Source organism: Watersipora subatra, chromosome 2 (genome assembly GCF_963576615.1).
Source record: "Watersipora subatra chromosome 2, tzWatSuba1.1, whole genome shotgun sequence".
NCBI classification, from domain to species: Eukaryota; Metazoa; Bryozoa; class Gymnolaemata; order Cheilostomatida; family Watersiporidae; genus Watersipora; species Watersipora subatra.
This window is the reverse complement of record NC_088709.1, coordinates 59,795,315-59,808,040: the sequence shown is the minus strand read 5'-3', so window position 1 is coordinate 59,808,040 and position 12,726 is coordinate 59,795,315. Positions and strand designations below refer to the sequence as shown.

At 35.9% G+C, this 12,726-nt stretch overlaps 1 protein-coding gene across 1 annotated transcript in view; it reads right to left on the bottom strand.

Moving 5' to 3' along the window:
* LOC137386962 (uncharacterized) overlaps nucleotides 1–4,603 on the bottom strand; it is a 167,657-nt gene extending 163,054 nt beyond the window's left edge. The window contains exons 1-2 of the mRNA XM_068073212.1: nucleotides 4,443–4,603; nucleotides 3,919–4,075 (exon numbers count right to left, since the gene is read on the bottom strand). Coding sequence (XP_067929313.1) covers nucleotides 3,919–4,075; nucleotides 4,443–4,594 — 309 coding nt within the window. The 5' untranslated portion in view covers nucleotides 4,595–4,603. The remainder of the gene's footprint in view (nucleotides 1–3,918; nucleotides 4,076–4,442) is intronic.
* Between the last annotated feature and the right edge of the window lie 8,123 nt (nucleotides 4,604–12,726).

Genomic DNA, 12,726 nt, shown 5'->3' with positions numbered 1-12,726 from the left:
CAAATAAAAATCCTGAATATTTTGGTACCATTGAGTCCCAGGACCAATTATATTGGTCAAATGACATCACCTTGTTTTTATAGAAATTTCCACTGATAGTTACTTTGTCATGTGCCAAAGATAAGCTTGGTATAATTATTACAATATTCTGGCCAATCCTCTGTAGTTTCCAAGCTCTCTATGGTTGTTATTGGCCATGACTTTGCTCCAAACTTCGCGGTGTAATATTGTTTTTCTACGAGCGCCATATTTGATTGTAACTAGCTACTAGCACAAAGTGAGTTCAAAATGAGTAAACGATCATTCAACCAAAGTGATATAGAAGAGTATATATCTAGTAGAGAGGAAGGGGATAATATAGACAGTGATGAAGAGCAAGAAGTATACCCAGGAATCTGAGTCCTCTGAAAGTGAATCTGAAGATGAAGACGAACCTGTGCCCCAGCCTGCACTGAATCCTTTAAATCCTAATAACTACAACTTTGTAAGAGATTCCGACTATTATTCCCTTGACAAGCCAGCCAGGAGTCAAGGTAAGAAACATTCAAGGACTTACACCGTTTGGTTACGTAAACCTCTTTCTGACCACAGCTATTATTCAAACAATTGTGACGGAAACCAACAGGTTTGGTGTCAGTAAACATGGAGATGCTTGGGAGGTTATAGATGATAAGGACATGTGGTGATTTTTCGCATTGAAATTATCATGGGAATCAATAAAAAACCAAAGATCAGAAGCTTTTGGTCTACCAACATAAAAGAAATACTTCTTCCATATGTTTGACATTTGCCTTTTCAACGCCGCCTGCCTCTATCGCAAGGACGACACTAACAAATTGGTTAGAGGTCTCGCTTTTCAGGAGCAACTTGTTTCTGAAATTCTAGAATTCACCGGAGTGCATTCAGCTGCAGGCAAAAGAGCTAGGCCACCAATTAACAGAATTTAGGGAGAGCAACCTGCTCGGTTGACGGAAAGACATTTCCCTTCCATGATCCCAAAAACTCTCGGAGCTGTAGCTAAGGGGAGTAAGCATTCGTATAGACAATGCTACATATGCCCAAAGACAGCTACAGAAGCTAAAAAACGCAAGCGGCAAGTGACAGCATACTGGTGTGAACAGTGTGCTGTACCATTATGTGCAGAACCGTGCTCCAGAAAGTACCATACTTGCGCTGCTCCGTAATAAACAATAGAACTGAGTTTATAGCTAATATATAGTTGCACCTTCTGCGTGTAAATTTTTTATATTTTCAAAAATAAATGTCGTAGACGTTCAATTTTTGCATATTCTGAATCAGCAGAAATTTTATGATTGTTTTATCACTATCCACAATAATTTGTCAATTTATAGCATATTGTACAATTGTCTTAAAGTTTTACCATTGGTCAGCAATTTTTCTTTCCATATAATCAATGTAATAGCAGATATTCTTACTCATGAATAAATCTAAACTTTTTAAAACCATTGCAAAGAGTAAAATGTGAGGATTTCAAAAATATTAATGTTTTTGAATTTGAGTAAGCCAATATTGAAAAAGTAGTCAAAACAGTAAACTACTAACGAGCTCCAAATCTAACGCTTGAATGGGTTGGGACTGGAATGTGAACAATAGGACAATGGCCTGGGACTAAATGGGTTAATAATAACAATTATTGTATGGAACTGCGTGTGTATATAGAAAAGTCACTGTTCCACCAGAAGCTATCCACCAGAACTTTGAATATGATGATACTGGTACCTCTCGATACCGGTACAAATATAAAAATGAGATATGGTAGTGTCTTTGTCTGATCGAATGAAGAGATAATGACGAGGTTCTTCCCATAGAGACAATATAATTGTCCATGTGAGAAGAATTGGCTTGACCCCAGATATAGTAATTGAAGCTTACGAAAAATATTTCTCAACAGGGGTATTGTAACCTGTGGCCGAATTGGTAAATTAATCAGTGTGTGCTTTAGCTGGAATGACACATAGTTTGAGAAATATATATATAGATATACTTGCACTCTAACGATTGGTATTCCGACGTTGCGTAGGGTGTGTCAGAAAACATAACCTTCAGAATACCGACATTCACATGGCTGTTTACAAATGCTGTTTCTAGTAACATTAATAAACTAATCAAATTAATTCTTGAATGGAGCCTTAAACCAAAAATGTTCTTTCAACTTTTAACCATTTTCGAAAATCTGTATCAAATTTCTTAATTATAGTAACAATTTTCATTGGAACACTATCACGAAAAATATGATACGACTAGTTTGTTAGTAGGTCATGGATGATTGTGATGCAGATAAAGACTTATATGATATTAGCTATAAATTTTTAAATAATTTTGAGTCATGAAACGAATGTGTGCTCGATGAATATGATGTTAGTGTAAAGATTTTAACACGTTTTAAGCATTATACAAATTTTGATGGTTTTCAGCCTGAAAAACCATGAAACTTTTTTTATTTAACAACACTTTCTGTGTGTTATCATACTTTTTTATCAGTGTTTTACCAACTATTATTGTTTTATGGGACTAATTGGATAAATTTGCTAAAAGTTTAAAAACTTTGGATCATTGAACAAATTTCACAGGGATACTAACACACATTGAAAAGAGCAGCCAGGATTCAAAGGATTAAAGTCTGTGAGGCAACTTAGTTGTTTCATGGCAGAAAGTCAAATCTTAATGGCAACGGGATTTATCTCTTTTAGCTGCTCGGAGCTGCACTGATGAGGCTTCAATAGCCGTAACAGTACTTTCTGTAGCATGAGCATATATAAATTTAAAAGTATGTATATATATATATATAATTAACTTCTAATTAAAATATCTATAAATTAACTTAAAGTAGATATATATATATCTACTTTAAGTTAATTTATAGTTATTTTAAATTAAATTTTATAGATATATATCTATAAATTTTAAATTAAAGCCATTTTTGGGTGAAAACAGAAAAGGATGTATACGTTAGTAAGAGCAAGCAATTGTAAGAGCTTCCGTGGTCTTGTGGTTAAAGCGCTGGATTATTGAAATGCGTTCGCAATTCTCGTGAGTCCAGCAAAATGTGGAATTTTAATTCCAAAAGTTTAAGAGCTATAGCTGGACATACCGAAAACAGACAACAGATGACAAACTTGGAGAAATATATATATATATATATATATATATGTAGCTGTGTTTATATATAATATAAATCATGATACGGTTCATTGTTAAACAGGCCGATTCAGCAAGTAACTCAATATCGATTAAATAAATCAATAGTGATCCAAAACCAATTGTATTAATTTGGGAAGGAATAGTAAACCTATCACATTTACTCCTAAATTGATTAACCATCATAAGCACCTTCTCATAAAAAGAAGCTCTATAATTGCACAAGTAAGACCTATTAAGTAATGCAAAACCAGTTATAAACCTCAAGTTTTTGTGAATAAATACCATGCTGTTTCAAATGCAATGGCTGCTAATGTTGTGAGAATGTCGTTATGCACAACCTTTCACAGAAACAGAAAACTCAGATTGCTCAAAATGAATGAAAAACAAGAGGCATATTCATCGCCTTCCCAACAAAAATATGGTCATCAAAATTGATACAGAAACTCCCCACTATAGAACTTACCCTCAATACATCCTTTTGTATTATCCAGACATGTCACACAAAGTACTCCAAAACATGTTGAACATCCTCGTACGATTGGTTCATCCGGATGTGTAGCACAACTTTGTTCTTCCAACATTTTGGCCTTGTTCTGATACTGCTTAATGTCAAGGACATCTCTGTGTAAAGGGTAGAACTGACCATGCAACTGGAATAAAGAATAAGAATATGAACAATTAATTGAGAACACCTGTATGACCAACAAGAGGTAAACAAGTAGAACCAGGCTTGGAATAACTTATATTGAAACTCACCTCTAAGTGTTTAGCACACATCTTCCTACTACAGGTTGTACAGTAGCTTACTGCTAGCTCATCTGTCTTATTGTCTGAACAAGTTTCACAAATACATAAGTTGTCTTCTCCCTTTGTTGCAGGCGGCAGCCTTGCTAATGTCACATCAAATACGGCTCTGAAAGTCATGATAGGGTTATTAAACCATAATATAAATTTTTCAAAAAGGTAGCAAAACTTCGATCAAACTCGCTAAAACACTTAGAAATAATACCAATTGAAAAATATGATCACTAATTTTAAGTTATCTAACTGAACAAGCTTGCATGTTAATATTAACTATAATCTAAAGGGAAAGAAACAGTTCTTTTTAAGGTCACTAGCGTCCCTTAGCAGGAAGTGTAGTTCTTGTTAAAGGAAATGTACAATGGCTTAAAGTAAATTAATGCTGACTCATACAAGAATATAACAATTTCTTTCTGTCCTTTCATCCTACTCATTTCATTACGAGTCAGACATGATGGTTCAAACAATTCACAACTTACTTGCATGTACCACATCTGACAATCCTGTTAGCCTCAAAGTCCCCAACAAGACAAGGGTAGCAGTGGACATGATGACAAGGAAGTGACCTTGGAGCAACTAGTTGTTCACCCTTCTCCAAGCAATATCCACACGCTACAGACTCTGAAGCCATTTTATTGACTAACCCTTAGAAACAACCATAGTCCCTGATTACATATACAATGTAGATAAGGTTTACTTATAGATAAGTTTGGCAAGAGTCACCTAAGGTGAGTCAGATGAAGGGTTAGAATTCTACACAGACATTCTGGTGTTGGTCTGTTTCATTAGAAACTGAAAACTTGAGAAACTTGAAAACTTAAGTAAACAAAATAGGCTAAAATAAAACAAATGAATCAGCTATTCATACGATTTTTTCAATTGAATCTGATATGATAACAAACTTCGGTGTGTCCACTAATTAAGGCAGAACAGCAATAGACATGAGAACTTATTGTACCCTTGATTCGATTTGGCAAGGCGTAGCAGCTTAATCAACCTACCATACATAACTACCGAGTCGAATAAACTCTAAAAATGGTGCCAGCAAAAAAAACGGATGAACATATGTCACTTGCACGCTTTTAATTACTATATATTTCAGTATATCTGATAGTACTCAAACTCACTGAATGCAGACTCAGGTTAAAATAGTTGGTCTAAGTCACTGTATAATTATGTAGGGTAGAGTTTTCAAGTGTTCTTTGTTTACCAGTTAACATTAACACTTTCAAGAATGACATCGAAATATTTCGATTAGAGTTCTCCTCTCCAAGTGGCTGACATCGAAATAATTCGATTATTCGAATAATTCGATTATAACCTCATCGGTCATGTTAGTTCATGGGACTAGTTTTTGACCTCTGATCGGCTAATATTGGCAAAATTCTGATAGCCCCGAGTTTTAACTTAATGTACAAGAGAAATCTTGCCAATATGTTAAATAGAACTGGAAATATTCGCAAAAACTTCAGGCTTTGTCCAAATAAAAACTTTGTCGAGTTTTTTGAAAATTTGAAAAAATGGCTAGGAATTTCTCCACATCACAAAAATAGCTGCAAATATTGATGAGTTAGTAAATGACAGTGATAGTGAAATAGATGACTCTGATGATGAGGAAGGTGGATAAAATTGGAAATACTTTCAGAATTAGGGACAGAAAATGAAACCACAGCATGAGTGAGTGAAAAATGTCGGTGCAGTTTCACATTATTTAGTTTGGCAAGAAATGGCTTGATGAATAGATGATTTAGATTCACTCATTGATAGATTCCTGATGGTTGTAACTCATGTTGTTAGTCCAATAGTTGGGCATACTCACATTTTATATGATTAGTTCCTGTGCCAAACTATTATTGGATATGTAAGTGACTGCTGGCTAATAGTAGTAGATTACTAGACTAGTTCTAAAACTGCTTCTATGTAGTATACTGCTATAAAGTAGGGTATTTTACATTCTACACACAAATATTTCCCACCCCTCTTCCCGTTGGGGAGAGGATGGGTGTGGGGGATTGGAGAGTTGGATCTGGGAAGATTGAAGGGTTGGGGTGGGGGGATTGAAGGGGTAGAGTGTGGGGGATAGTCCTCCTCTTCCAATCCACCCCTGCCCAAACCGACCAATTCCGGAAGCAAGCTGTGGGCTATTCATACTTTTGTAAAGAATAGCTACAGAACCATTATAATTGTATTAGATTACAATGATGAAGCAAAAATGAGAGCTGATGGTGGATCCAATTCAGATAGTGATAGGCCTATGGATATGGAGGATGATGGTGACCACGTAACAGAAAAGAGCAAGAGCAATTCTAAAACAGGCCATTATGTGCTGATTATCTTTTGCCTTTTCATAGGCCTAATGCAAAATAATACTATGCCATGTCAGACATAAATTAAAGTAAATAAAAGGCAATCAAAGCATTTACTGCGATAAACAATACCTTGTACTCTGTTACGAAAATTATCATTTTTGGTTTGAAAAGGCATTCTTTGTCCTGAAGTTACATAAATTACATTAAATATTCAAATAATCAAGATCAGATCGTATTCAGAAGCTATTAGCAACAGTCACTTAAAACAGCTTATCAGTGCTCAATAATAAACTGAGCCATTCCCAACACGTTGTAGAGTAATTAGTAGGATAATACAGTTATATCAATCACCAACACAACAGAGGATGACAGGACTGCCCTATTTATTGATGAAACCTAGTAAAAAATCAAATCACCGTTTGCATTTATTTTGCGTGTTTTTATTAAAACTTATCATCAATAACGCATGAACCATGTCAGCGATGGGGCTGATATCTTTGACATGTTGATGAAACTAAATGTATCGAAGTCATAGAAGTTTTAAGTTAAAGCTTTAGATAGGTAAAACAGTTTTGCAGCATTACTGAGAACTCTTAAATACTCTTACATTTATACAGAAGTATAGTAAATTAATTATTTGCTCTGGCCTGCTGGCTGTACAGGGCTGGACAGAGAGAACTACTATCGTTGAATATCTTGTCTCATACGAGTCCTGTTGATAGGGGGAAGTCCCAACCATTGCTTAGACTAGACGGTATCGTATATAATTTGAGCAATTAAACTGGTTAGAGTAAAACACCGCAAAACTTAGGAACGAAAGCTATTCCAAGAACTCTTACGTGAATTGATTATCGACAACATAATATATAGAGATTAAGTCCGCTTAGACGTCAATTATCCGTGCATTTAGCTGATATTGATCAGACAAAGGGTGCGAACGCAATTTTCACTGCCCGTTTTCGGAAAATTAAACTCGGCCATAATTTAGCAAAGCCACTTCAACAGCATTTAGTGATGGTTGGAGGCGGCCGAATGGCCGTTTCGGTTTTTGTCTATTCTAGATGTACATTAGTACATATTCAATGATTAAGTTTGTAGATGCTAGACGCTATTAAATTAACGAAGAGGTTTGATTTTGACGATTAACATAAATTCCTGACTTTGCAAACATTAACCTCCATTTACAATGAGTATTTCGATTATTAAGATAATCTGATTGCTTACGGCATAATGTATAATAATTCTGGGGTGGATTTGCTAGCCTTGTAGCAGTTTTATGAAATACTTGGTCAATAGTCACTTAACTGCCTACAAATTGCAATTGCTTTTTGACGCGTTTTTTCATTATTTTTGTGAGGCTGTGTGAAGCGGATGTGTTTTAGAACTATTTAGAAACTTTCAAGAAAAAAGATATTTGCCTCCAGCTTTCTTCTCGATGCCCATATATCGCCTATAATTGCTAGTTTTTTACACTATCTCAACGTGTGAACTACTTTTTATTGCAAGGAGAGCAGCTGGGGCATTGCTGAGACTGCATACATGTAACAGCTGAGTAGACCTTTTTGTGTTTTTATCTTTTAAATATTTGCTTGGTAGACCTGGTTTCGTATTATATGATTATTATTAATGGATCAGGGACCTGTACTGTTATCCATAATTGTCAGGAAATATTTTCTGTGTATAGTTTTTATTTTATGCTCGTTTAACCTGTTTATCCATGGGTAAGGGTAATACCATCAGTACTGAACCTGATGTTCTTAGCTCAGCTAGTAAAACTAAAGCTACAAATGGTAGTACATCTAGTCAAATTCACAGCAACAATAGTTGTACTTCATGCTCCAGGTTGATTTTCTGTACCAGGTGCCAACTAAGATGCTTAACTTGTCAGGCATTTTATCATACTCCATGCATTATTTAAAGCACATAAATTACATGAATTTTTTATTATATATTTCAATACATCATAGTCTTGGCTTTCGAGAGAGAGCCTATATTGAATACACAAAGAATAATAGAACTATGAAAAACGGGGTGTCAAAAGTACGCCCTGCACAAAAAACACACTTGGTTCAGGTACTCAAAATGTGGCGTCATAATTCTCATTTAGCCTTAGGTCGTCGATCCCTTTCGCTGCCATTGAGGCTGCGTTTTTCTGTGACAATCGGTGCTGTTAAACCCGGAGAGCACTAATAATAAACTAAGATTCTAGATAATCAACAATGCCTGCGATCGTTCTAACGCCCGACCAATACAAACGCATGTTCTGGGTTAATTAATTATGCTTCAATAAATGTACTGTCGTTGATAATGGTAATGAAATCACATCGATTAAATGATGACCTGCGATTGCGTGGCCCTATGACTAAATATAAATCGCACTTTCGCGAGATCACACAATGCTTGAAATTAATTAGTCTCAGTCGGCGCCCTTAACATTGCATTAAAAATAAAGAGCTAGTGCATAATATCATCGGGGAAAATATAGTATGGTTCTTGGAGTCTGAGGTACTTAACATAGAAATAATATGTACATGGAGAACTAATGACACTGATTCCTTTGTCATCTTCATTCGTTCTCTGGAGTTGTCCTACCTTCGCCTGCCACTAGCGTCGTTATCGTTCGTCACTTTTGTAGTTGATAAATAAGCGGTAAGAGCACACAACAACGAATATGATAATTGTGACGTCACAATTTTCGAGACTATGCCAGTTAACCTTTTCGCGGTAGAGCTCTGGGGAAATCCTATAAACACCAACCAATGTCTGTCTCACCATGGCAAACAATAGCTCATTCGAAAGCCAAGACTCTGATGTATTGAAATATACAATAAAAAAAATTATGTAATTTATGTGCTTTAATTAAGTGATCTCATTTGCTTTTTCAATCAGCCAAGTGCTTTTCTGGTAAATGCTTTTTTGCTTTTAAGAGCTTGTAATCACGTCTCCACATATTTTGCACCTACAACACAACAAAGACATGGTGAATATTTTGATACCAAATAACTGTAATGTGATTTTTGTTGCAAGTCAACCTTTAAATATTTCACACAGCGATAATGGAAAATTTATTAAGGTTGATCTTAATCAGGAAATTTATCTGAGTGAAACACAGCTTCATTAATTTTAAAGGTTGACTTGCAACAAAATTCACATTACAGTTATTTGGTATCAAAAGGTTCACCACATCTTACTCTGCTGTTTTGTGAGTACAAAATAAGTCGAAATGTGCTTACAAGCTCTTAAAAGCTGAAAAACTAACAGTTAATCGACGCCATCACAAAAACGCCGTAGGTTGGAATCTCTTTCTAAAACGACTCAAATGAGACATAGCTGCATACGATGGCTTCTGTTTACACTTTCATGCAACCTCATTCGTCGAAAGATTTTCACACAAAAATTTCACACATTTAATAAAACCATATATATTGTCCTTACGCCTCATTGTAAAGCTGTCACTTTGAGCACTGATGTTTCAAAACCTAGCCTAAAAATCAGTTTAATTTTTTATCTTAGTTCAAGAGGGTGCATACTATTATCTAATAAACATTAGGAGTCTTTTGGTCACCTGTGATTGTCGAAAACTGCTGCAGAAACTGTTATCGCTGTTTGGCGGGAAGCGTGAGTCACACGATCAGATTATGTTAGTCTCGGTTCAAGTTAACTGTAACTCACCGAAACTGTAAAGTAGTGAGCATTTATATTTGATACAGGCTTTATGGTAGAACCCGAAGTGTTTGTCATAAAAGTAGTTCCACGAAGCGTTTTCTATTGAGCCTTTTCCACGCCTTTCATTCCGCGTGACGTCACGCATCAAAATAATAACCAAGTCAAGTTTAATACGCCATCAAAATAAGGGATTCCAACCTGTGCCCGTTTTTGTGATGGCTGTGATAACTGTTCGCTTTTAAACTTCAAAGGGTTTGTAATCACATTTCTACATTTTTTGAACCTGCAACTTGGCAGAGTAAGACATGGTGAATCTTTTGCTACCAAATCACCGTAATGTAACTTTTGTTTCAAGTCAACCTTTAAATTGCTCCAAAAACGAGTTGGCAAGCACTCCAGTCTCATCTAAAGTCAGACTGGCCTGCATAACATTTGACACAAAACTAGTGTGATTCATTTTATTCGCAGGTACAATAGCTGACCTTAAAAATAACTCTTTAAAAAACAATGAAATTAACTTTTCGCGTTGAATCATGCATGGGCTTCAAAGCGGTAAGCTCATGTATGAATATATTTGCCAAAAGTGAAGCAACCATAGTGATGCAATAATTTCATGTCTGTACTCTCTCCTTCTTGTGCTCTTGGAAAAATACTTGATAGACCATCATGCCATGGCTATACTGTTTGTATGTTTCTATACTGTTTGTATGATTCTCAGTTGTTGAATCAGTTGCTTTGGCTTGTATGAAGCACCCTTTCTAACTGGCTTATTTGCAAAATTAACCTGACTTTGTCATGCTACTGGTACATGACAGATAATATATTACAAAAAAGCTCATAGCACACCATTATTCACCGTTTCAACACTTCTATGTACTGTTAACATTCTTTGTAACATTCCACTTTCTGTGTGCAACATTAGGAACAAAACTGATGCCTAATTGCAATATCTTGCTGAAACTAGATGAAACTGCACAGTTTGTAGAGCACAGGACAAATCTTAACCATATCATACAACGACTGGAATATACAATCTGTTCACCATAGTGCCCATAGCTTGCGTCTGAACACTGCCCATTTTAATATACTTCCTCTCTGTTATACATTTTCTATTGAACAAAGTTTTTCTTTTATTCAGTTCCTCCATGGTACATGTCCCCTTTCCCATAATTTTTGTCTGGGCCCGTAACCTATTGAATTACCAATTTTAGCTTGTCTGAAACACACTAACTTCTGTTTGATTAGCAGTTCTATCTTGTTTGGACCACACTTGCTAATTGAAGTATTTACCTCAACAACAATAAAGCTTAGCAACTTTTTTAAATTAGGCATACATCACACATAGCAACTACAAACAAACTCGCAATGATTCCGCATCTCCAACATTATTTTAGATTTAACATTTTTTAATATCAAAACTCACCAATCAAACCTCAGACGAATGGTACATCATGAGCGGTACCTAATTGCGCAAGCCGCATTCACCTTGAAGGTGAACATGTGCAGATAGTTCTCGTAGCTTCGGAAGTCACCAATGATACACTGTTTCCCTAGTTCGGAGGTGTGCTAGTAAGTTGCGGGAATTTTGTCATAACGTTCAATTACATTAAGACAGAGCTTTAGAATTTTCAACATAGTTTTCTTTTTGCCAAACACAATTTCCACCTATCAACCAGTTGATCGATTTCTTTAGAGTCTAATTCTGGTGTTTAGGTTCTAAATAATTTTTCCACAGCTTCCATAATGACTGCATCAGTTGTGAAGTGCTTACTTCTTATACAGCTCTTTGGACCCATGTGGTCGGAAAAAATCCAAATTGCTTGGTCACAGATCTTGACGATAAGGAGAGTGTACTACCACCTTTTAGCTCAGTTATTCAATTTTGACCTTTCATTTCATTTGACATCTCAATCTTGCAGCAGTACGTGGGTGAGCATTGTCCTGGTGGAACACAACACCTCGAGATTGGCAACTTCATTTTTTGTACATTGACTTGCTTCTCAACAGCCTCGAGCTCACATTTGTTTTAAGAGTTAGCAGTGTTACATTGGCTGTTGAAATCCAAAGTTATAGAACCCTTTCTATCTCAGAATAATGTGAGTACAAGTTTCCATGTTATCATCTGAGACTTGAACTTCTTTACAAGAGAGGCTGTATGTCTGTACATCACTTTTGTCTTTTTTTTACTGGTTCATGATGATACATCTAGGTTTTTCTGTGGTCACAGTCCTAGATAGCAAATCATTTTTCATTCTGACCTTTTTAAGGCACACTTTGCTAGTCACAACATACTCTTCTTTGTGATCATTAGTTAGGGTACCCAAGATGGGCACCCTAACTATCTTGGGTACTCAGGTAGCCTTCAACATAGTCAGCCTACACCTGACTTTATAATAAGCTGTATATAGATGCCTTCAATAAGCCGTGTTCAAGCTCAGCCTACTGGTTGACATTGTTGAATGCTAGCTTCTCAAGGACAATATCAGGTGCGATCCACGTTAGATGTTCATGGTAGCATTATCTATACTGCAGTGGTTCCCAACTTTTTATTTGCTTTTACCCCTTTGCAAAATTTTAAAATACAAATTCCTCCCTTCGAAAATGTGGAGTGTGAACCTATACTATATTGTATTCACTGAAAGGGCTGCACAGGTACATATATGTAGGCCAGCAACATATATACATGTGTTTATTTGTTAAATAACTGAGAGTAGCGTATATAATAATAAATCATGTCAACATTGTTATTCCGGTACACAACAACAGGTGTGGGGTGAGATTATGAATT